At 38.2% G+C, this 27,081-nt stretch overlaps 1 protein-coding gene across 11 annotated transcripts in view; it reads right to left on the bottom strand.

Annotated features, from left to right (window-relative positions):
- Positions 1 to 941: 941 nt before the first annotated feature.
- Positions 942 to 27,081, bottom strand: part of NARS2 (asparaginyl-tRNA synthetase 2, mitochondrial) — a 163,568-nt gene continuing 137,428 nt past the window's right edge. For 6 of the 11 annotated variants that reach the window (XR_013523218.1, XM_078340136.1, XM_002754768.7 and 3 more), the window contains 3 exons: positions 8,269 to 8,366; positions 5,733 to 5,759; positions 942 to 1,614 (listed from right to left, as the gene is read on the bottom strand). Coding sequence is in view for 6 of the 11 variants with exons in the window: in XM_078340136.1 (XP_078196262.1) it covers positions 1,470 to 1,614; positions 5,733 to 5,759; positions 8,269 to 8,366 (270 nt within the window). In the remaining 5 variants the exon portion in view is untranslated. Of the gene's footprint in view, positions 1,615 to 5,262; positions 5,409 to 5,732; positions 5,760 to 8,268; positions 8,367 to 23,277; positions 23,389 to 27,081 lie in introns of all 11 variants that reach the window. The other 5 variants (XR_013523219.1, XR_013523216.1, XR_013523215.1 and 2 more) reach the window with 4 other exon arrangements.

The raw sequence follows: 27,081 nt of genomic DNA, 5'->3' as shown, positions 1-27,081 counted from the left end.
TCAGGCATGCATGCCCATTTACCATTATTTGATACATGCGTATTTTACTGAGAATACAATTTGCTATAGGTCCTCCTACATGTAACTCAATGAAGAGTAAAGGTCCTTACACATGTAACTCAATAAAGACTAAAACAAGAGCTTTTAAAAGTTTATGTAGCATTTCAGTTTTAAACACATACACATGTTTGTGTGTACACACATACTCATGTGATTATGTAAACTCTGAAGAAAATGACGTTGAGCTCCTACACAGTAAGCAGTTTGTCCAAAGTGCTAGAACTGTCAGGTCCCAAACCCCCAAATCAGTGCTGTTCTCACTCTCATAGACCACACCACTTTTTTTTTTTTTTTTTTTGAGATGGAGTCTCCCTCTGTCATCCAGGCTGGAGTGCAGTGGCGCGTTCTTGGCTAACTGCAACCTCAGCCTCCTGGGTTCAAATGATGCTCCTACCTCAGCCTCCCGAGTAGCTGGGATTTTTGTATTTTTAGTAGAGACAGGATTTTACAATGTTGGCCAGGCTAGTCTCCAACAACTGACCTCAGGTGTTCTGCCTGGCTCAGTCTCCCAAAGTACTGGGATTATAGGAGTGAGCCACCATGCCCAGCTGACCACACCACTTTTTAACTCTAGAATTACCCATCCTTTAGGCTCAGCCAAATTTCCATCCTCATCTCGAATTGAAAATACCTTTCTTCCAAATTTTACTAGAAAAGGACCAAATGAAATTAAAAAACATATCACTTTTTTTCCATAGGTGCCAATAAAAAAAAATCTATTTTATTAGAGAAATTATAAACATCAAATATAAACAAATTATAACACAACAGTGATTAAAGAGTTTAAATAGTTAATACAACATCTCATTAGCTTGTATAATTGAAAAGCAAGTTACTAAATGTGATTTTTCATCCAGTTCAATGAAAGGATATTTCAATTCAGAATAGCTACTTTATTAAGTCAATTAAGACCTTAAGGAATATTTTTTTTCTGCAATGTTTAGTTAAAGCACTGAAAATAAGATAAGGATTTATCACAAAGTATATGGCAAGGGGAGAAAAGATCCAACATTATTTTGATCTACTAGATGATTCTCAAAAGTTACACAGGAAAGTGATTTAATGATTATAGACAAAGTAAAATACACTATCTCATCCTGTTTTAGAGTTGAAAAGAAACTTTGAGACTATCTAATTCAATTTCTTCATTTCTTCTTAATTGAGGTAAAGGATTTGAGAGTACCCTTGCTGTAAGTACCTCTTCTTGGGGGAAATCATCCTTATGTGAAATGCCTCAACTTTCTAAGAAAATGAAAACCACTTACATTTTTTTCTATGATGTCTTATGGCACCACAACAATTACATATTGAAATCTGCATTTCTAAAATCCAAACATGCATTCTAATGTATGCAGAAATCATGTGCAGTGCCTCTGCCATGAGGTGCTTTTCGTTAACCAATCTTCCAGCTATAAAAGACATGAATGAGGAAACCTTGGGAAAGGAATAACATCTTTGATATTGTCAACTCCCAAGATGCACTGTAGATAGCGTTCAAATCCCATCCCAAAACCTCCATGTGGCACAGATCCAAATCGACGAAGGTCCAGATACCTGTTTTTCAAAAAAAGAAAATCATCACCGATATATGTTGTATAAGATCAGTTGTTATGTTTAGAATTTTACGTTTCAAAAGTATTTTGCAATCATTTGTTATTATTTACCTCACTGTGATAGACCAATCTTTCCACTCCTCAGACAGACCATGCAAAGGAGAAGTTGAATAATCTATCCAAGGTTACCCAGAGAAACAGCAGTGGATCCCGTCATACAGTCACGAGCTTTGGTCACTTTTCCTTTTTAAGCTATTCTATTTAGGCGTTAGACAGAAAACTTGCCTCAGGAGGCTACAGATTTTCTATAGCTTTACTCATTTCCTTGAAAATATATGCCTCTTTTATTTCTTGGTACATTAATAACAATGCTTCCTTTTCCTTCCCAAAATCATATTGTTCAATACACAGAGGAGATTACAGAGCATTGCCTGTTACATTACGAAGAGATATCCTACAGAACAGACTATAAGCTACAACAGAGCAGGAATTGTGCTTCATTCAACTTTTGATTGCCGCGGAATGAATGCTCTAGAGTAGGTGTGTACTACATAAAGTTTTCTTTGAAGGCATAAAAATACATGCTTGAATGCTGGAATGAGAAGAAACCTTCAATTCTCTGCCTCAGGCTTAGTGAAGATGCCCAGAGTCATTCTGCTGACATGCTGGATGGCCTCTGAAACCCATTCATGCACATTCTTTTCCCACTTAAGACCACATGACTAGACAATGGTACAGCCATGACTGAAACTCAGATGCTAATACACCAAAATTGGAAAAAGATTTAGAAACAGGAAAACGACAACTACAAATATTTTATTATGTTATTTGACGGGGAAGTTCTTGAGTTATATAATATTGATTAAAACAAGTTTATCTTTTCTTATATGATTTGTAAAAATCAGCTCTGCAACAAGACGTAAGCAACATAGTTTGTAGCTACTTGGCTCCTCAATCATAAACACTGTCTATCAGCCTATTTCCCTACCATTAATAATGGCTACATATACTGGTATTGTAGAAAGTTAAATCTAATTAGTTATCTTTTTAAAAGAAAAGATTAATTCCAACCAGATGAGTTGTAACCAGGTAAGAGATCAACATTACAGGGATATCTAGTATAAGCCTTCAGATCAGTAAAAACTATAAGAAATAATGGGAGGCTGGGCGTGGTGGCTCATGTGTAATCCTAGCACTTTGGGAGGTCAGGAGATTGAGACCAACCTGGCTAACATGGTGAAACCCCGTCTCTACTAAAAATACAAAAAATTAGTCGGCCGTTGTGGCACACGCCTGTAGTCCCAGCTGCTAGGGAGGCTGAGGCAGGAGAATTGCTTGAACCTGGGAGGTGGAGCCTGCAGTGAGCCGAGATTGTGCCACTGCACTACGGCCTGGGCAGCAGAGTGAGACTCCATCTCAAAAAAAAAAAAGAAAGAAAGAAATAATGGAAGGCATATAGTCTTGAATAACTGAAATGTTCAGTTGCTAAATTAGCTTTAAGTTTACAAGTCATGGGAACAGTAGACTTTGACTTAGTGATGAAATGAGGGGCACACCATACTACCTGTCACAAATACCTGCAGGACCTGACCTGGCTGCTAGGAAGTCCAGCAATAGTTTTAGATGGGTCTAAATTTCTCATACATTGATATTAAAACACTGACATGAACGCCTGCAAACTGTATTCAGCAAAGGGGTTGAGTTTGTAGCATTCTTCTTGCCTTTGCTTTGATAGATGAAAAAATCTACTTCTAAGAAAGAAGTTTTCTAACGTATACGTATTTGTTTAATTGTTAAATTGGTTCCAAGGTAGTGAGATTGTAGAAGAGACCTATAAAATTTGTGGAACTAGTTAGAGATTTAATTTGCATATGGCATATAGAAATAGGAAGTGAATAAGTTCTTAGACATCTGGGATGGCTTCTTACTGGATGGTGGAACACTAGCAGACATCACAGATGTAAAGATGTTTAAGGTCTCTTTTATCTTTAATATACTAAGATAAATGGAAGCAAATATAAGATCTTTAAGGATTTGAAAACTTTAGTTGGAAAAAGAATGGTGCTAAAATGACTAATAAAGACTTGAAAAGGCCTAAACTTGTTTAACCAATAATTAAAATTTGTGTTTAGCTTTTTCCCCCCAGGCAGACTTTTGTTCTTGTTGTCCTGGCTTGAGTGCAATGGTGCGATCTTGGCTCACTGCAACCTTTGCCTCCCAGGTTCAAGTGATTTTTCTCCCCAGCCTCCCAAGTAGCCGGGATTACAGGCACCTGTCACCATGCCTAGCTGACTTTTATATTTTTATTAGAGATGGAGTTTCACCATGTTGGCCAGGCTGGTCTCGAACTCCTGATCTCAAGTGATCCACCTGCTTTGGCCTCCCACAGTGGTGGGATTATAGCTATGAGCCACCGCACCCAGTTTATTTAGCTTTTTTTAATGGTAGTTTTTACACACTATAAAATGCATAAACTTGGCTCAATCAGGCATATCTACCTAATAGCAAGACTCAGAACAAAGAAAGAAAAAGGGGTAGGAAATCAGTATTTACTGAGCTTCCACTCTACGCAGATAATTAACCTGTATTGTTTCATTTCACCTACACAGTACCTCTGTAAGGAGATATTTCATTTTATAGTCAAAAAACCAAGATTCAGAGAGATTAAGTATGCCTAAGGTCATTACTGGTTAACAGAAGGCATTCAAAGGCCATTACCTGAAGCCAATTTTAGATTATTTTGCTTTTCTGAAACCTATCTTCGTAACTTGCCCCTTACTTTTCCTGAGGAGAGCAAAAGGATTAGTAATACTATTATTTTTATTATTTTTTGAGACGGAGTCTGGCTTTGTCACGCAGGCTGGAGTGCAGTGGCACGATCTCGGCTCACTGCAACCTCTGCTTCCTGGGGGGTTCAAGTGATTTTCCTGCCTTAGCCTCCCAAGCAGCTGGGACTACAGGTGTGTGCCACTATGCCTGGCTAATCTTTTTGGTATTTTTAGTAGCAACTGGGTTTCACCGTGTCAGCCAGGATGGTCTCGATCTCCTGACCTTGTGATCTATCTACCTCGGCCTCCCAAAGTGCTGAGATTACAGGCGTGAGCCACCGTCCCTGGCCTACATTGTTGATATTATCATACCAAGATCCTGAAGGAATGCTATTACAGAAATATAAATAAAAAAATGTATATAGATTGAAAAGTACTTGAAGAAAAAGTCTGCATAAGCAAAACCAAAACAACTTTGAGGAAGTGAATCTATGAGTACAGACAGGTGGTCCTCCCTAAGCAGCTCAGATTTCTATAGTTCATAGAGACATTAGGGATCACTTAGCTCAAGTCCCTAAGTTCACACATAAAGAAACTGCAGCATAATGGTAAAGAGCAAAGATTTAGTTTTAAATTAATTAATTAATTAAATAATTTTTTGAGAAGGAGTCTCACTCTGTCACCCAGGCTGGAGTGCACTGGCACGATCTTGGCTCATTGTAACCTCCGCCTCCTGGGTTCAAGTGATTCTCCTGCCTCAGCCTCCGGAGTAGCTGGGATCACAGGCATGCCCAGGAAATTTGTGTATTTTTGGTAGAGACACGGTTTCACCATGTTGGCCATGTTGATCTGGAACTCCTGAGCTCAAGTGATCCACCCACCTCGGCCTCCAAAGTGCTGGGATTACAGGTGTGAGCCACTGCACCCGGCCGAGCAAAGGATTTTGATTCAGAGAGATCAAGTCCCATCTCTATCCTTCAAATTGTGTGATCTTGGCTAAGTTAGTTAACAACTCTAGGCCTCAGCCCTAGGGGGTAAAAAAAGGGGGTTAATAATTGTACCTAACCCACAGTGTGATAGGATAATTACATGAGATAATATACATGAATTATTAACATAATTATCTCACACACAATAAGTAATAAGTAAATGAGAGCTATTATTACTATTTTCCAGGAACCCAAAGGAAGTAATCTTCTGAGCCCCTCCAACCCCTTCCCTGATCTAAGAACAGTTAAGTTCACAGTTTTTAACACTCTTTCACCGGGTCTTGGGAATACAAGTAAAAATGCTTCCAGGCAACAGTCAGACAAGCAGCTAGAGTAAGAATTATTAGGGCCCACATTCTTACCATTGGTAGACTTCTGTAAGTCTTGATCTGTTAAAGGAAAAGAAAATTATTTCAGGGAATGACAATAAGATAAATATTAACATTAAACATTTATTCTGGGTGTGTACAAAGAAGTCTTTATAAAGAAGTAGACAACAAAGCCTGTGCTCTGAAGTAACACTCAATATACTTGAGGAGCTGAATCTGTATAGTAAGTTAACCAATAGCACAAGGTGTTATGAAATAAATGGTTTAGACAATGTTATAGCAAAAAAATATGATCCAGAGTCTAAAGGGATTCATCTGAGATGAGTTCATTGTCCCGTGACATAAGAAAAGCACTATTTCCAAAGAAACAATGTCTTTGGAAAAAAAAAAAAAAAAAAAGTAAAGCACTATTACTAGGCCAGGCGTGGTGGCTCAGGCCTGTAATCCCAGCATCTTGGGAGGTCGAGGTGGGCGAATCACTTGAGGTCAGGAGTTAAAGACCAGCCTTGCCAATATGGTGAAACCCCAGCTCTACTAAAAATATAAAAATGAGCTGGGTGTGGTGGTGCATGCCTGTAGTTCCAGCTACTCAGGAGACTGAGGTAGACGGACTGCTTGAACCTAGGAGACAAAGGTTGCAGTGAACCAAGAATATGCCACTGCACTACAGTCTGGACAACACAATGAGACTCCATCTCAAAAGAAAAAAAAAAAAAAGCAAAGCACTATTACTAGTTAAGGTTGCTGGGAGGCACACACAGACAAGGAACACATAGATAAACTTTCATTTTTCAACATTAAAACAATAATAAGATTCTGAGGCTGCCTTCACAATATGGTGGCAAATTTATTCTTTTTTCAGAAATATTATCAAAATTTTAAATTCTTAGTCTTAACTGAAATTCAACTCAGCCCTTTAAAAAAGTGTTTCAGATCACACTGCATCTAACATGACCAGGAATATGAAAAATTGAAATATGCAAAAATACAGAAAACATGAAGAGCAGCCACAGACAGATCCCTGAAATAGGGAATCATATATATCCACTTCATTAGGAAAGATGAATTTGGCTATTATCAGGTATTAGGTAAACATTTAATGTTACGAGGAAAGATTTCCTGGAGGAAGGAAGCGAGCAAAGAAAACAGATCAATTAATCTTTCAACAGATGAGGTTTCTTGCCATGTGTCATTTTTATTGTGCTTTTTAAAAAATGTAGAGGATCCTCATGTTCTCTCCAACTAGAGTTTGACCTTCAATTCCACAACTTTCTCAGGACTTTTTAACACTGTAATAGTAGTAAGAAGTTAGTACTCTAACACATACAGAGTCTTCCCCAAATCTATTTAACCCCTTTCTTCTAGATCTTAACCCAATAGAGCAGTTCAGATGACTGGGATAACAAAACTAAGATACCCAAGAGATTTACATATAAGTTGGGATCTTGAAACAGCATCAACGTTTAAAGCATTTCCCCACTAGGAAGAGAAGGCCCCGCAAATGGCTAAAAGAATATTTTAAAACAGTTATGACTTTTCCAGGTTACTATGAAACCCAGTACTATCTTGTGAGAATTAAGCATACAGACATGGTAAAGTCTTTTTTCTTTTTTTAAAGTCTGGCACTACTTTTCTTAAGTAGAAATCAAGGAAAACAGAGGTATGGTTAGTTTAGGAAGTCATTATGGCTTGTTGGCAGGCCATATATATGTAGGAGTGGTGGTTCAATCAGAAACACGATTCCTTACTTCCCATCTCCAAAACATTCTCTATGCGTTTACAGATTTATTTCCCAGTTCTCAAACAGCAAGTTAAAATAAAGTTATTTAAGTAACTAAATCAAGACCCTTACAAAGAAGAGAATCTGAAGAAGTGAAATGTGCTTATTCTAAATGCTAGTTTAGCGGGCATTCTTACTAGTTTTCTTTCCCAGTCATAATGAGAGTAAATAAAGAAGAGAGATAAGAGAAAAATGTAGGACAAGCTTTAAGGGGGAACGCTGTTTTCTCATTATTTTATTCCCTACTTTCCACAAGGAAAGGCATGTAAAAATAGTGGGCAAATGTCATTGTGGGTTTTACATGTAAGAGTTCCAGTCCTTTTTTTTTTTTGAGACAGAGTCTCACTCTGTTGCTAGGCTGAAGTGCAGTGGCGAGATCTCGGCTCACTGCAAACTCCACGTCCTGGGTTCAAGCAGTTCTCCTGCCTCAGCCGCCCAAGTAGCTGGGATTACAGGTGCATGCCACCACGCCTAGCTAATTTTTGTATTTTCAGCAGAGATGGGGTTTCACCATATTGGCCAGAACGGCCTCAAACTCCTAACCTTGTGATCTACCCGCCTTGGCCTCCCAAAGTGCTGGGATTACAGGCGAAAGTACCTGAGTTCCAGTCCTTAAGAAAGGGAAGCTCAGAGATGAACAAACAACTTGCTCAAGGACACAGATAATCTGATACCCAGTTCTGTCAGGTGCTGAGGGCTAGGGTCTTTATTCTGTTACTGTGCAATGATCAGCTTTGAGCACCTTGTGCTCAGTTTCTGAATTGTGTTTCTTTTAGGTCTGACCAATACCTGGCTAAGCGCTCCTCTAAGAAATGGTATCGTTCTTCTCTGAGGCCTCCTCCAAAGAGTTCCCCAACTCCAGGAACCAGAAGATCAACAGCAGCAACCTAGAAAAACAAAGTAAGAACTATTATCAGCATTATATTTTCAGGTGATTCCAATAGTCAGTTTCTGAAGCAAGCAAATGTTTAACATTTTGGCAATGGCTAATTACCTACCTACCAGAATCTTAACTGATTTTATCTGTCTATACTCTCTGTTTCAATACCAAATGTTTAATATTATATTATCTTTTGAATACTTGCTACATACAAATTACAAGTGGACAGTTTCCTCTCTACTCTTGTACCATTTGTGTGGTATACTTAACAAAAATGTCTTTTCTTCATAAATGTGATAGAAAAGTTCATTATAAAAACATGCAAAGTGTTAAAAATTATGAAATTTTAAAAATTACCTATCACCACCAGAAACAATTACATTTTGGCAGATGTCCTTTCAGATTTTTTCCCTTATACATTTACAAAGAGTAATTACAGATAAAAACTTACCACTTGTCTTACCTAACACTACAAACTAATATTTTTCCTATGTTAGCGAAAATTCACACGTTATGTTTCAATAGCTTTAATGTTTAGTTTGTTTAGAATTATAATAATGTATTTAACTGTTTTCCTTTTTAGTTGGACATTTAAGGTGTGTGTATTTCTGTTTTATAATGTGGCAATGACGAGTTTAATTTGTAGTATTGTTATTAGGACATATAAAATAAATTCTGACTGTTAATCAAAGAAGTACAAAATTAAAAGAACAAGATACCATTCTGTAGTTATCAAAATGGAGATGATGGCCAAGCACAGTGGCTCATGCCTACAATCCTAGCACTTTGGCAGGGTTAGGGAGGCGGATTACCTGAGCTCAGGAGTTTAAGACCACCCTGGGGGCAACATGGTGAAACCCTGTCTCTACTAAAATATAAAAAATTAACTGGGCTTGGTGATACACGCCTGTAATCTCAGCTACTTGGGAGGCTGAGGCAGGAGAAGTGCTTGAACCCAGGAGGTGGAGGTTGCAGTGAGCTGATACTACACCACTGCACTCCGGTCTGGGCCACAGAGCAAGAGTATGTCTCAAAAAAAAAGGGGGGATGATAAGAAAATAATATATATGTAGGACTAAGTCTGAAAGAAAAAATATAGGAAAATAAGATCAACAATATAGATAAGAGAATGAATAAACAAATACGCTCATATAACCGATACAACCTTTCTGGTCAGCAATTTGGCAACAGATAACTAAGCACTTGAAAAATGCAATATGCTTTGACTCAGCAATAGCAGTTCAAGGAACCTGTCCTAAGAAAATTAGAGATGCAAAAAAAGATTAACACACAGGATGTTTATTACAGCAGTACTTATGACAAAAAATTCAAATGCACATCAACAGACTATTAGATATGTTTTACACATAGATAGAAAAATGACTATTATCTATATAATGAGATGTTATATTGCTACTGTGATGAAATTACATTTTAAAATTTTGTTTTCTTCTTTTATTTGTATTTTCTTATTTTCTATACTAAACATTATAGTTTTATAAAACATAAAACTATCTTAGTAAGGAAAAATGATAGCTTAGTATTTTAATTTGCATTTCTTCAACTACTAAATTAGTATTACTAAATTAATTATATTGCTTCAATTATTAAATTAGTAATATTTAATTTTTCAGGCCAGGCATGGTGGCTCATGCCTATAATCTCAGCACTTTGGGAGGCCAAGGCGGGCGGATCACCTGAAGCCAGGAGTTCGAGACAAGCCTGGCCAATATGGTAAAACCCTCTCTCTACTAAAAGTACAAAAAAATTAGCTGGGTGTGGTGGCAGGTACCTGTAATCCCAGCTACTTAGGAGGCTGAAGTTGCAGTGAGCCAAGATTGTGCCACTGCACTCCAGCCTGGATAATAGAGTGAGGTTTTGTCTGCCCCCCCAAAAAAATAATTTAAAAATTATAAGAATAGATATTTATTTGTGACTAGGCATGGTGGCATGTACTTGTAGTCCTGGCCACTTGGGAAGCTGAGGTGGGAGGATTGCTTGATGCCAGGAATTTGAGACCAGCCTGGTCAACACAGCAAGACCCTGTCCCTAGAAAATATTTTTAAAATGCTTATTTGCAGTTGGGTGTGGTAGTGCATGCCTGCGGTCCCAGCTACTTGGGAAGCTGAGGCAGGAAGATCACTTGAGCCCAGGAGTTTGAAGTTGCAGTGAGCCATGATTACACCACCTGTACTTTAGTCTAGGCGGCAGAGCAATACCTTGTCTCAAAACACAAAGTATTTATTGCTACCTGTATTATTTTGTGACTTTCCAATTTGTCTCCTTTGGGCAGCTATAAATTTTTAAGCCCAAGAACCTAAAGGTAGAAAACTAAGATTCAGTGTAACAAATGAAAAATGAGGAATCCATAAAACACATTTTAACCTTTAAATGTCACATTACATTATAAACTTCTTAAAAACTTTGCCTCTCTTTGCCATTAAGCCATCCTCTTCCCAGTTTTGATGTAGAAACTTTTGAGATATACTTTACAAATAATTGACAATAATAAAGAATAATTAAAAAAAAATAAAGAATTCAAGATTGTGCCCCAATGCTGTATACCTTATCCTCATTACTATCATTAAAGAGAGAAACATCAGCTCTGACCCTCATCACCAGGCTGAATTAGAGTGAGCAAGAACAGCTACAAAATTAATATGGCTGGGCTCTAATCAGGACCCTGCAGTTATCCCTTCTCTCCTCAAAGCAAGGAGAAAGTCTGGCATCTTTCTTTCCTGGTGTCTTGCTTTGAGACATGGCTAAAATACGATAGGAGTTAAGAGACAAGTGGCAAAAATTCTGTTCATACCTTCAATCCAGAGTGTTAAATTTAGAAATATAGGCAATCAACTTTGGAAGAGAATAGTCAACCAGTGACTATTCGGCCTTATTAAAGCCTGAGAAACAGTATTCCTGAAACAGAGCATTCCATCCTTGTTTAGCTCTAAAATTAACTCAAAATGGATTAAAGATTTAAATATAAGATCTGAAATCATAAAACTACCAAAAGTAAATATAGAGAAAAAGTTATATGACATTGGTCTGGGCAGTGATTTTTTTTTTGGAGATGACTCCAAAAGCACAGACAACCAATGCAAAAACCAGATAAATGAGATGGTATCAAACTAAAAAGCTTCTGCACACCAAAGGAAACAACAAAGTGAAGAGACAACTCAAAGAATGACAGAGAATACTTAGAAACCATACAGCTTATAAATAGTTAATATCCAAAATATATAAAAAACTCATACAACTCAGTAACAATAACCCAATTTAAAAAAGGTAAAGAAACTGAACAAACATTTCTCAAAAAAAAAGACATACAAATGACTAATAGGTACAAGAAAAAATGTTCAACATCAGTAATTATTAGGGAAATGAAAATTAAAACCACACTGAGTTATCACTTCACACCTGTTAGAGTGGTTTTTTTTTTTTCCTTCCTACATATATATATTTAAACAGAGATAGGGTATCACTATGTTGCTTAGGCTGGACTTGAACTCCTGGGTTCAAACAATCCTCCTGCGTCCGCCTCCTGAGTAGTAGGATTATAGGCACATGCTACCACCACACCCAGCTTTGAATGGCTTTTATAAAAACAGATGAAAGGTAAGTTTGGAGATGAAGCAGAGAAAAGGAACTCTTATGAACTGTTGGTGGGAATGTAAATTAGTATAGCCATTATGAGAATTGGTATGGAAGTTCCTCAAAAACCTAAAAACTGAATCACACACAAGGAATAGAACTCAGTATGTCAGTGGTAATACCTGTACTTTAATGTTCATTGCAGCATTATTGATAATAGTAAAGATACATAAACAGATACAGGAAATATTGTATATATACATAATAAAATACTATTTAGCCTTAAAAAAGAGGTAAATCCAGTCACTTGTGACACATGGATGAATCTAGAGGATATTGTGCTAAGTGAAATATGCCAAAAACAGAATGACAAATACCACATGATTTCACTTATATGTGGAAACCAGTAAGTTGAATGGATATAAATAGCTAATAGAATGATGGTTAACCAGAGGCTGGAGGAATGGCAAGGAAGGGAATGAAAAGTTGCTGATCAAAGGGTACAAAATTTCAAATAAACAAAGGAATGGGAAACAGGAGAATGATTTATTTTTTTGAGACGGAGTTTCATTCTCGTTACCCAGGCTGGAGTGCAAGGGTGCGATGTCGGCTCACCACAACCTCCACCTCCTGGGTTCAGGCAATTCTCCTGCTTCAGCCTCCCGAGTAGCTGGGATTACAGGCACGCGCCACCATGCCCAGCTAATTTTTTTGTATTTTTAGTAGAGACGGGGTTTCACCATGTTGACCAGGATGGTCTCGATCTCTTGACCTCCTGATCCACCCGCCTCGGCCTCCCAAAGTGCTGGGATGACAGGCTTGAGCCACCGTGCCCAGCCCAGGAGAATGATTTATTAATCAAAAGGTATAAAATTTCAGATAGAACAGATTTTGAGATTTATCACATAAAAGGTGACTATAGTCAATAATAATGTATTATATATTTTAAAATAACTAAGAGTAAATTTCAAATGTCTCACCATAAAATTGACGGGTAAGTCAGGTGAAGGATATGCTAATTAGCTTGATTTAATCAGACCACATTGTATACACGTATCAAAACATTATGTTATACCCTATTATGTTAGAATGTTGCATTTACTCATTATATATGCAACGATGACTTGTCAGAACAAGACAAAACAAAAAAATAAAAGAAGGAATAGTATATTCAAAATCTGTAATTTTCAAGGTTTCAAAATAGGAGTGATTCCATGGAACAAGGGTGGGCAGTAATGACTTTTGATACTGTAAGTACCTAAAAACAGAATCACACACCTCAGCAATTCTACTTCTGGTTATATATATCCAAAGGAATAGAACTCAGAATGTCAGTGGTAATACCCGTACTTTAATGTTCATTGCAGCATTATTTATAATAGTAAAGATACAGAAACAGATACAGAAACATGTAAAGATACAGAAACATGTAAAGCTTAAGAGCCAGGGCTAGAAAGGTCTACTGCCTCCAAAAGATGCTGGAGAATCAGAGACTATGGAACAACCAGAAGGAAGTAGTCCAGAAGAGGCTGGTGGCCAGTGATGAGGCAATCTTGGTAAGGTTTTTCTGCTTTCTCTGTTGTTCACGTGCATCAAACGAGAGATCTACTTGTTGCTGGATCTTGCTGCTAAGACAGCTAAAACAAACAAAAGCCCTCTGGGGAACTTCACATGTTTTGCAGATCTAAATCATGTTAATTTTGGATCTTAGTTCTTTTAATGCTATGTTTAGAGGAACATAAAAAACTCTTATTTATCTTTGATTATAAACTTCCTTTAATATTTGAGTTCAGGAGATGTTCACTGTGTAACCACACTGACTTTAGACTTTTCTGACTGGCTTTTATCTGAAATATCTGCAATTGCACAGTTTTAGGTGTAACTGGAAGTTCTGAACCTTTTGAGTCACCTTCAAAAATCGTATGCCATAGTAGAATAGCTACATTAAAAAAATTCTCCCAAACTTGCCTTCCTAATTTCCAGGGTAACTAACTGGTTATATACAACTATTTCTCCACTGGCTATTATAAAATTAAAGTGATAGTTGTTGTATTAGGATAGACTAGGCTAAGCTATAGTTAAACAACCCCAGAAGCTTACAACCAGGTTTCTCAATCTCAGCATTACCAACATTTTTAGCCAGATACTTCTTTGTTGTGGAGGCCTGAACTGTGCTTTATGGGATATTTAGCAACATAACTGGCATCTACCCACTACAGGCCAGCTATACTCCCCTAGTTGTGACAACCAAAAACATCTCCAGACACTGCTAAATGTTTCTTGGGGAAGGAGGAGTGGAACATAATCATTCCTGGTTGAGAACCACTAGTTTAAAACAATGGCCTTTTAAAAATATACGCCACATGTCCATCCTGGCCTAAAACTGATAAAACCATCTCTTTCTAAGGTATTGTTGGTCTTGGGGCAAATGGGAAAAGGAGCATGGATGACTATGTACTAAAGGCATCTGTACAGAAGCAACGTATGTATGTCATTTCTCACATTCCTCGACCAATGCAAGTCATGTGACTCAGGTCATATCAATGGGGCAGGGAAGCATAATTCCCACTGATGGAGAAGCAGAAACTATATGTGTACAGAAAACAGTTTTCCATGTTGCTTTTTCCTCATCTATGTGGACTCTTAAACTTCCACCCTCCCAAACAATCCTTCAATGCTAATTAGAATTAAAGGCAGAATTATAGTTTCCCTATTTTCTTCCTCTGCACTCTGGGGGATAAAGTAATCAGTATGGAAGAACTTATCAAAATAGGCTATTTTCATTAAATAAAATTTTTAGGGTACATCTAGATAGAGTCCGACATCACTACGGTATCTTTACTTGATACTAATTTTGTGGTATGCAGGAGGAACACACATCATCTTTGTTCTTTCTTTGCATACATGGTCTGAAAATTCACATTCTCTCCAGTGGGTCGACTTTCTGTATGTTTCCTTGACAAGAGTGCAAAGTTGCCTCCTCTCTTAATATATCTGTACCTTTTGAGCAAAGTATTCCTTTACGATGCCTCATAATTATTTCAGGACCAAATGGTACTATTTCTTTTTCAACAAAGACAGGTGAACCTCTTGAAGAAAATCCCACAAAAGCCTTGTCTTTTTTTTTTGAGTCTCACTCTGTCATCCAGGCTGGAGTGCAGTGGCATGATGTCAGCTTACTGCAACCTCCACCTCTCAGGTTCAAGTGATTCTCCTGCCTTAGCTTCCTGAGTAGTTGGGAATATAGGCATGTGCCATCACACCCGGCTAATTTTTGTAGCCAATTTGGTAGCTAATTTTTGTAGTAGAATGGGGTTTCACCATGTTGCCAGGCTGACCTCAAACTCCTGACCTCAATGATCTGCCCACCTGGGCCTCCGAAGTGCTGGGGTTACAGGCGTGAGCCACTATACCCAGCCCTTGTTGTCTTTTTTCTTCCATGTAACACTTTTTTTTCTCTTTTACTTTAGGTTTAGTTTCCCTCCCACCATATCAGATTCTAATATTTCCTGTTTTTCTTTTAACTATATCCTCCTACCTAGCCAAAGATTCTGCACTCTCTGAGAAGTTATAATACAGCAGAGTATTCTTCAATTACAAATAAAGACACATTTTGAATACACAGAGTGTACTTTCTTCTGGTATATCAAAAATACTGCATTCTCTAAAGATTACCAGAACAATTCCCTCAAATTTTCATACGTTTTAGTTAGGATTGAAATTCCAGGTAGAATTCTTCTACCTTGCATCTCCCGCTGGTAACAACTGGGCTAGTTATTATAAGAAACTATCTGTTTCTCCTGGGTTGTCCTAGAGATAAAATGTACATAAAGATATAACACGAACACGCAGGCAATCACATAAATTTCTTGGAGAAGTAATGGCAAAAACTTGACTGCGTGTTTCCCAAGTTATTGGGAGGTGGTTAATAAGAGTGCAAGCAGGTTGGAAACAAGAACCTTGGCATTTGCTGGTGATTACAACTTGCCTTTATGGGCTGGCAGGTCTGTGGTTTACAGGAGGCTAAGACTGGCTTTAAGAGCCAAGGACAATGAAGACAGGAGGAATTAATCTTGATTAAGGAAAGTGAGGAGAGTTCACGGATAAATAAAAAGTGCTGTAGTAGAGATTAAAAATTTTATCATAGCTAACCGTAAAGCACGATAGAAAGCATTACGTAATAAAGGAAAAATACAGATAAAGTACCACAAATACTCATATAGACCATGGTCACTATCAAAAGCACAGATATTGATTGTCTACTAATGGCTCTTCCAGCCTATTCCAGTGTGCTTTTAGAGTACTGCAAAGGTGACTCTGAAACTGAGCTACTATCAATACCCATTTTCTGCCCATTCAGCTGTTGCATGCATGCCAGGCTATCCAAACAGTCGGACTGTCAAGCACATCTTAAGCAAGTTTGAGCACATCATCTTTGCCCTGGGAGATCAACTGCAAGCTTTTCAACTTTCTGTTAGGAAGTCTCCATATCTTTTAATTAGCTGGCCAAACATATATTTATTTATTCCTGTAAGTTTCGCCTAGGATTCTTTTTTATTTTTTGAGACAGGGTCTCACTCTGGTGCCCAGGCTGGAGTACAGTGGTATGAGTGCGGCTCAATACCGCCTTGACCTCCCAGTCTCAAGCAATCCTCCTACCTCAGCTTCTCTGAGTAGCTAGGATTATAGGATTATAGGTCACCACACCAGGCTATTTTTTTTTTGGGCGGGGGTACAGACAGGGCCTCAATTTGTTGCCCAGACTGGTCTTAAACTCCTCGGCTCAAGCGATCCTCCTGGTTCTACCTCCCAAAGTGCTGGGATGACAGGCATGAGTCACCATGCCCAGCTCTATCATTATTCCTAAGCAACACAGATGATAAATAATGGCATAGGAACCCTGAAAATAATTCGGTCTTCCTATATTATTCTTTTGCTTGGAACTTCAATTAATCACAACATAAAGTTGAATTTTTTGAAAGTCCCTTTGAATGGACAATCATCTGTATGTTATGGAAAAAGATATGGTTCAAAGAGAAAGGAAGGTAGGACCAGAAAATACACATAATACATATGTAGGTCTGGTGGTTACTGGGAGCAATGAGTTGTATAATGAACAGGAACCAGAACTAAAACTAAAATTAGGGAATTCACTGGTTGCATAGCAAAGTGTCTTCTTTCTTTGAAGGTGACCAAATTTGAGCACTTTTGTAACTAAAAATCTCTTTACTTTTGTAACTAAAACCTCTATTGTGTTTCTATGCATCATCAGGAGGCTTCAAATAAGTAGAAGGACTTCAGCTCTGTTGACCTTTTATTCTCCTACACAGGTAACAATGGAGACTACAGATCACTTTCCTAAGCTTTCCTTAACTCCTCTATTCCTTAATAAAACCAATTCCACTTTGGGCACATCTTCTAGGCCCAGAATGCTCTCTGACACATCTTCCTCCACTTAGTATGAGTTTTGATTCTGCTTAAGTCACACAGCTGCAGTGGCATGCTGTCTAGAAATAGTTTGTGAGAGTATTCAAGCTGAACAAACCCTGATTTCTATTTATGAAACTCCCTTCTGACTCTTTGATTCCAATCAATGTACTGAAAATAAAACTCAGACCCTGAATTAAAAAAAAAAAAAATAGGATAGATAGGAACAAGGCTTACAATACATAACCTTTTCCAACTAAGTTGAAAGAGAGAAAAAGTTTAATGTCCCTTCCTCTGCTATCTCCTTTCCACCTATCTCAGTATTTTTAAGTATTGATGAAAACCACAAATCAAATGCCTCCTTATTGTTTCTCACAGGCTGTTACCAACAATGGGGCAACATTACCTACTAGTACCAGAGGAAAAAGAATGTTCCACAAATCATAGGAAACATGTTTGTGGTTTTTGCTCTAACTGCTGAAATAGTATTTTGGCCCTAAAAACTAACTAGGTACAATTAGGAAAGAGGGCTTTCCTGATGTGATGGTGAAGAGATGCAGATGGGCTGCAGGCAATAATGACTGAAAATGGACTTAGGCTACTATAATGGCTAGCAGGTTTTACTACTGCTACTGTCTGAAAGAGGCAAAAGTCGTACATTTTACAAAGATACTACCAATGGCTTCAAAGGAATGGAATTCTTGGCTTGCTCCTAAACATGTATTCCCTTTCCCTCATGGTCATGACAGATTTACCACATTTCTTTCTTCCTTAGGGAGCTCTAAATTTCAAGTGAACCAGAAGAAAACATCATTTGAGAACTCCAGGAAGGTTCATGTATGAGTTCCTCCACTTGAGAGAGGAAAATATTCTGTAAACAGTACTTCTCTACTCTTTTTATAATTAAAGTCTGACCTCTGGGAATCACTTGTGACCGCTCTCTCTTCCTTATCTTTTCTTTATAGTTTATTTCATAGACTGTTATGGTTTGGATATTTGTGCCCTCCCAATTTCATGTTGAAATGTGAACCCTCAATGTTGGAGGTGGGGCCTAGTGGGAGGTGTGGGATCATGGCGGTGGATTCTTCATGATTGGCATTGTGCCATCCCCATAGTAATGAGTTCTTCCTCTATTAGTTCACATGAGAGCTGGTTGTTTAAAATAGACTGACATCTCTTCCCTTCTCTCTTGCTATTTTGTCATGTGACATGCCTGTTCCCTCTTTGTCTTTTTGTCATGAATAAAAGCTTCCTGAGGCCACATCAGAAGTTAAGAAGATGTTGACGCCATGCTTGTATAGTCTGCAGAACCATGAAGCAAATAAACCTCTTTGCTAGACATCCGATAGCAACTCAAAAGTCTCAGGCATTTTTTACAGCAACTTAGGGCAATTCTATTTTAGTAAAATGAACTAAGACATATACCACTGTTTACTCCTTCAGAATGTTTTAGCTTCATTTCTTTCTCTCCATTTTCACTGTTCAGTTATAAGCAAAAGTCCCACAATTGTCTTTAATTCCCCCCTCCCACAATCAGGTTATCCTGCATGTCAGGTTAATTTTTTCATCTTACCATTATCTTAAAAGACATACAATGTCTATTATTTACTGGATAAAGCCCAAGCTATCTATAATACTCCAATCTCTCCATAATTTGTTCTTCTCTTCCCTAACCATCTTTATCACTTGATAATTCCTTATTCTACTATTTTTATAGCATAGAATTTTAATTTTTAAAGCGATTTTATAAACATTTGTTCATCTGAGATCCACGACAAACCTGTGAGGTGACAAGTATGTAATTCCCTTTTAATGTAAACTTCAAGTATACCATATGTATAAAAAGTATACAAATAACAAGCATACAGTTCTATAAATTTTTACAAACACACCATGAATCACTGTACAAATCAATAAATTGAACAATAGCCATACCCCAAAAAAGTTCTCCTAAGGTCTTTTAGTAACTGCCCCTACCAAAAGTAACCTCTTTCCTGACCTCTATCACCATAGGGTGATTCTGTCAAGTTTTGAGCTTTCTAGAAACAGAATCATATAGTATATACTATTCTGTGTTTGGCTTCTTTTTACTCAAAGTACATCTGTGAGATTCATTATGGTGATACATGCAGTAATAGTTTGTTTATTGGTAATTCTCTTCATTGGTGTATCTGTTGATTAGAGGCTCCAGCTGTTTTGATGCAGCTCAGTTCATTAACCCCAGCCCAGGAAAATTCATGACACACCTTAGTTGAGTATTTATTCTCATTGCTGAAGTGTCCCATTACATAAATATGTTAGAATCTAGTTACTTATTTACTCTATTGTTGTTGTTTAGTTTTCCCCCTAGTTTCAACCTATTATGAAAAGTGTTACTGTGAATAGTCCTGTACATATTTTAGGGCACATATGTACATATTTCAAGAGAAATTGCTGGATCATAGAATATGCAGATATTTAGCTTGAATAGATAGATACTGCATAATAGTTTCCAAAGTGATTGTACCAAATTATACTCCTACAAGCAGCATATGAGAGTTGTATTCCTAACTTTGTCACCAGCTGGAATCACATCTTATTCATTCTAGCTGGTATGCAGTGGTGTCTTTCTGTGGTTTTAATTTGCATTTCCCTATCAACAAATGAGACTGACTAGGATCCCCTGAGAATACTGAGGACAAGAAAGATCCAATGGTATATCTAGGAACAAAACCCAAGTTTCCTGGCTATAAGTTCACAGCTCTTTCTGCCACCCCACACAAACTCTTCACTTCTAGAAAACATTCTAATGAAGCTGCCATACATGCTTTATTTTTGCCTCTACATCCTAGCTTCAATACCTACTAGCTAGCCGTGTGTGTCATGTTGCACGAGTGACTATACTGCTGCCCTGACAGCAGCCTCACCTGTAGGAAAGGGATAAATATTAATTATTGGTACATATTCAATAAACATTATTGTTTTCTCTTTTGAATGCTTTATCATTATGCTTGTCACATAGGTACTCAATAATAGATGTTAATTTGGAATGTCAAAAACTTTAATCTTTGTTTTGTTAATCTTTTCTTCTATTTTCTTGTCTATGATAAGTAGATCTCTTCTCTAATCCTACAAAGTTATTTTTACTTAGTTAAGTGAGACAATGTAAATAATTTCTCAACTCCCTAAATGTCTCTTCCTTGCTACTCTTAATAATGAAGCTTCCTCAACACTCTTACTCTACCAAAAGACTTAGGAGGCATCTATGTTCACTTTTATCTCAGCTGCTTTAACTAACTTGTTTAGTTAAGGCATTGGGAAGACTAAAATGGAAACAAACACTTTGATAACAAAACCTTAGAAAACTGTATCACACATATAAAAGGATTTCTCTTCCCTATCTTCCCTACCTCTACAATTCAAAGTTTTATTATTTTATTGTATTTTTATTTTTATTTTTTTTGAGACGGAGTTTCGCTCTTGTTACCCAGGCTGGAGTGCAACGGCACAATCTCGGCTCACCGCAACCTCCGCCTCCTGGGTTCAGGCAATTCTCCTGCCTCAGCCTCCTGAGTAGCTGGGATTAAAGGCACATGCCACCATGCCCAGCTAATTTTTTGTATTTTTAGTAGAGATGGGGTTTCACCATGTTGACCAGGATGGTCTTGATCTCTTGACCTCGTTATCCACCCGCCTCGGCCTCCCAAAGTGCTGGGATTACAGGCTTGAGCCACCGCGCCCGGCTATTCAAAGTTTTAATACACAATATGTCATAATAAAGAATCTCAGAGCATCTTAAGACAGACTGAAATGCAATCTTTCAACTTTAACATAAATTCCTAGGATAGTCTTCAGTCCTAGATATGGGGAAAACTGGCAATTCCCTTCATCACTATTTCTGTTGGTGTGATACTCAAGCTATTTTGTTGCAGATTGGTTAATCAGCCATAGCTCAGGGAAATTATTACACATCCCTTGGCTGAGTATTCTCCCTTCCGAGTTGACCTCACAGTATGTACTTCATCGAATGCCCACTAATGCTTACATTTCTCTGGTTTACTTAGTAATACTGACATAATTTTGAAAATTAGAACACTACCTGGTGATTGTGATATCTCATCAAGGACTGAGGGGCAGTTACTTTTTCCTAATTACACATGTGTAAAATAAATGAATATTCTTCTTTGTGAAACCACTCCCCCAGCTGAACATCTGCCACCTGGCTAGGAGGGACTTATACTTGGAGACCCAGTCTCAGAGGCATATGGCATTTTGCATGTTTGCTTAGATTCATTTTATTGAGGCCCATAATCTGTCCCTTTCAAATGATCAAATATGCTTGGTAATTTGTAAATTAGTCTTATCCGTGCAAAGAAAAACTCAGGCTACATGAAATCAGAGAATTTCAGAGATGGTAATACTCTAGAGGTCACGTAATCTGATTATCGGATTATACAGAGGGATAAATTGAGGCTGAGAGAGTGCAGAGACTTGCTTAAAGTGAAACAGGTAACTAGTATGAGATCTAGATTTCAAACCCAGAACAACTCTTTATCTTGTGTACTTCTCAGTACACCACAGTGCATACCTTCATTCTCCTGGGGGGCAGGGAGAAAGGAAGAAAAATTATAACGGTAAAAACGTACCATTTTAGTATTTTTAACCTCTGGCCAAAAGTTGTAAGTATAGATATTTCCCTATCCTTCTCTTTTGCTTCCCTCAAGAGGGCACCTATGAAACACACCTGTCTTATTTTTTTCAACACTGCATCGCATCCATTACATGAACTCTTGGGAACCACTCACAGCCAAGTTATTACAGCCTTATTTAAAAAAAATGAATTTAGTCATCTGGCCCAAAGCTTCTTTCTTCACTAGAAAACAACAAATTAGGGGTAGAAGCAGGCACTTCATGCAAATGAATCTAAAAGAAATCTACATTGCTAATGTAACAATGCTATTCTCTATGGCTAATGTAAACAGTTTAAATAAATTATATTTTAATAGTTTAGCTCTGAGAAGCTATATTCTCTAGTACTGCATAAATTATGAAGTCTCACACCCTAAAGGCGTTCTACTGGGACTTTAGCAGTATTTATGCTAAAAGTCCCAGCAGAACGCCTTTAGGGTATGAGACCACATTACCACAAAGACTATGTCACAAATGAAGGTTTCCTGGTACTGCTGAAGGTAAAATATTTGTGAGTGCAGTCTATGAGAGAACTACCTTTTAAGGAATCTTATGTTATAGCATGTTATTATGTGACAACACAGACACACACACACACACACACACAAATATTATAACATTACTGTGCTTTATCACAACAGAGATTCTGTCAAAATTTAAAACCAGGCACAGATACTGTATGTTCTCAGTCATACATGGGAACAAAAAAAATTTTGAGCTCATGGGAAATTGTAGAACAGAGCGTATAAGGTGCTTGGAAGGGTTGGGGGAGGGTGGCGAGAGGTTGGTTAGTAGACACAAAATTATAGCTAGATAGGAGGAATGAGTGCTGGTATTCTGCAGCAACAGAGGGTGAATATGGTTAATTATAATTTATTGTATTATTTTCAAAAAGCTAGATGAGAGGACTTTGAATGTTCACAACACAAAGAAATAAAAAATGTATGAAGTGACAAATATGCGAATCACTCTAATTTGATCAGTATTATATACATATACCAAAATATCATTCTGTATTCCATAAATACGTACATTTATTACATGTCAACTAAACATGAAAAGGGAGGCCAGGCGCGGTGGTTCACGCCTATAATCCCAGCATGTTGGGAGGCCAAGGCGGGTGGATCATGAGGTCAAGAGATCAAGACCATTCTGGTCAACAAGGTGAAACCCCGTCTCTACTAAAAATACAAAAACTAGCTGGGCAAGGTGGTGCACGCCTGTAGTCCTACCTACTCAGGAGGCTGAGGCAGAAGAATTGCTTGAACCCAGAAAGCGGAGGTTGTGGTGAGCCGAGATCGTGCCATTGCACTCCAGCCTGGGTAACAACAGCGAAACTCCGTCTCAAAAAATAAAAGAAAAGGGAAACATTTTATCAGAATTTAGAAAGTAGGAAGAGACAACTTCATACCTATTGACTACCTACTATGTAAAACACTGCTATGTACTTTTCCTATATTACTTGATTTAATCCTCACAAGCCCATAAAATATTGTGGTCTCATTTTTACAGATCAGGAAATTAAGTCACAAAGAGACTAGGTGACATATTTAAGATCACATAGTTTTTAACACAGAATTATGACTTGAACCCAAGAGTGCCTAATTCTATAGCCACTAGACTTTCCTTTACGTTAAGTTGTTACCACTCACACAATTAAAAATGTATTTTAGCTTCCCAGCAAATTCCATAGCAAATCAAGTCACTACTCACTATGTCCACTGTGTGTCTTAAACTTTGTTGGGTTTGATTCATTAATCCATTCATCTATCTACCACATGGATACTAGGTGTCCACCATGTCCCAGGCATTACTCTAGGAATACACTGATGAATGAAAAAGAAGTTGATATGGTATCCCCACCCAAATCTTGAATTGGACTTCCATAATTCCCACTTATTGTGGGAGGGACCGGGTGGGAGATAATTGAATCATGGGGGCATATTTCCTCCATACCGTTCTCATGGTAGTAAGTCTCAGGAGATCGGATGGGGTTTCTTTGTTTTTTTGAGATGGAGTCTCACTCCTTTGCCCAGGTTGGAGTGCAGTGGTGCGATCTCGACTCACCGCAACCTCTGCCTCCTGGGTGCAAGCAATTCTCCTGTCTCAGCCTCCCGAGTAGCTGGGACTACAGGCGCCTACCATCATGCCCAGCTAAGTTTTGTATTTTTAGTAGAGATGGTGTTTCACCTTGTTGGTCAGGCTAGTCTCGAACTCCTGACCTCAGGTGATTCACCTGCATTAGCCTCCCAAAGTGCTGGGAGTACAGGCTGGAGCAACCACACCCAGCTGTTGCTCTGATGGTTTTATAAGGGGTTTCCGCTTTTGCTTCTCTCTCATTCTCTCCTGCCACTGCCATGTGAGAAGTGCCTTTTACTTTCCACTATGATTGTTAAGGCCTCCCCAGCCATGTGGAACAGTAAGTCCATTAAACCTCTTCTTCTTCTCAGTCTATGTCTTTATCAGCAGCACGAAAATGGACAAATACAGAAGTTCTCATGTGTTTTGATATATTTTGAAATAGTCATGCACATAGACGCAAAATTACAACGGTTAAAGGTTATGATGAATTAAGAGTATCTCTGGGTGTGAAATTTAACATGGTACAACTGTAGCATCTAACAGGGTTCTCTGACTCAGTCTAGAGGGTCAAGAAAAATTTCTCTGAGGAAATAGTAACTGAGTATAAATATGAATAAGTAAAATTATTTAGGTGAAAAAGACTGTTCTAGATTGAAGGAACAATATATGAAAAGAGCCTGAGGTGAGAGGAAGCACTCCATGTCTGAAGACACAGAAGAAGGGTGGTGTTAGAAGAGAACAAAGTGGAGCCCCACAAGTACAACAGGTTAAAGAAGACATAGCCACATTCTACTGGGCTTTATAGGCCAAATAAAGGATTTTGGGTTTTATTCTAAGAGCAATTGGAGGCCACTGAATGGCTTTAAGAAGAGTAACAACATGGGTAACTTTTTTTTTAATGGAGATGGGGTCTCACTATGTTGTCCAGGCTGGTCTAGAACTCCTGGGATCAAGTGATCTGTGCACCTCAGCCTCCCAAAGTGCAGGAATTACAGGCATGAGCCACTGCTCAGACAGGATTTATATTTTCTAAAAACTCACGGTAAAATGGGGAGAACAGATTCGGAAGAGGAAACAGTGGATACATGAAGATCAGCCAGAAGGCTACTAAAGTAGTCTAGGCAATATCTTAATCTGAAAAGGTAAAAGAGAAAATGAAGAAAAACAAATGGATGTGAAAGGTATTTAGGAGTGCAAAACTGACAGAACTTAAGTCAACAGAGGAAATGAGAAACGAAGACTCCTGAGATGACCCAGGTATATGGCATGTACAATTAGATGGATAGAGAATATTGAAAGAAGATCAAATTTGTCGGGAGGAGAGGAGAAATGACAGGTTCAATTCTGGACATGTTGTGTCTGAGATGTCTCTGAGATATGTAAATGGTAATCAATGAGGCAGTAGGATATAGTCAGCCCTCTGTATTCAGAGGTTTTGCATTTGTGGATTCAACCAACAGCATATGTAAAATATTCAAGAAAAGCAAATGGATGGTTGTATCTGTACTACACATGGACACATTCTTTTTCTTGCCATTATTTCCCTAAACAATACAGTATAACAACTATTTACATAGCATTTACATTGTATTAGGTACTGTAAGTGACCCAGAAATTATTTAAAGTATACAGGAGGATGTGCATAGGTTATATGCAAATACTACATCATTTTATATAAGGGACTTGATTATTCTTGAATTTTGGTATCTGAGAGGGGGCTAGTGGGTAGGGTGCCCTGGAACCAATCCCTGAGGATACTGAAGGACAACTGTATATGAATTTAGAGCTCAGAGAAGAAGTCTGAATTAGAGATAAAAACTTCTGAATTGTTTGAGAATAAACAGTAAGCAATATATACCCAGAGGAAATAACAGGAGGAGAAAAAAAGACCACCAAGGACTGAGCCTGAGGAATTCCAACATCTAATTAACTGACAGAAGTGGATGAATCTCTACAGGAGACTAAGAAAGAAAGAATGCTGAGAAAGTAGAAAAACAGGGATAACGTGATGTCACAGAAGTCAAGGGAGGAGAGGGCTATAGAAATTCATTAATTGTGCTGCATAGCACTGACAGGTCAAGTAAAATAAAGACTTAAAAGTCCACAGGCTTTAATAACATGAAGATCATTACAAACCCTGACAAGACCCAATTCAGTGGTGTGACAGGGGTGGAAACTACAACGAAGGAGGAATATAGAATAAATGGGAGACGCTACGGTGGTTAAAAACATTCTGGCCAGGCGTGGTGGTTCATGCCTGTAATCCCAACACTTTGGAGGCTGAGGCGGGTAAATAACGAGGTCAGGAGTTCGAGACCAGCCTGGCCAACATAGTGAAACCCCATCTCTACTAAAAATACAAAAATTAGCCAGGCATAGTGGTGTGCCTGCAGTCCCAGCTACTCGGGAGGCTGAGACAGGAGAATGGCTTGATCCCAGGCGGTGGAGCTTGTGCTAAGCCGAGAGTGCACCACTACACTCTAGCATGGGCAAGAGAGCAAGACTTGGTTTAAAAAAAAAAAAATTCAATACCCACCCTAAAGATGTTTAGTTTAAGAAAGTGGAACTTTCATGCCTGTAATCCTAGCACTTTGGGAGGCCGAGGCAGGCAGACTGCCTGAGCTCAGGAGTTTGAGACCAGCTTAGGCAACATGATGAAACCCCGTCTCTACTAAAATACAAAAAAAATTAGTTGCGTGGAGCGGTGTGTGCCTGTAGTACCAGCTACTCGGGAGGCTGAGGCAGGAGAATTGCTTGAACCTGGGAGGCAGAGGTTGTAATGAGCCGAGATTGTGCCACTGTACTCCAGCCTGAGCGACAGAGCAAGACTGTCTCTCTCAAAAAAAAAAGTAAAACTTATTAAGAGATTGTAAAACACAGACACAATGCTACAGTTTTGCTTATTCTTTAAACGCAATAAAAATCCAAAAAAGGAAGGCTCCAAGTAGCTGAGT

Source organism: Callithrix jacchus, chromosome 10 (assembly GCF_049354715.1).
Source record: "Callithrix jacchus isolate 240 chromosome 10, calJac240_pri, whole genome shotgun sequence".
NCBI classification, from domain to species: Eukaryota; Metazoa; Chordata; class Mammalia; order Primates; family Cebidae; genus Callithrix; species Callithrix jacchus.
This window is presented reverse-complemented; position numbering and strand designations above follow the sequence as displayed.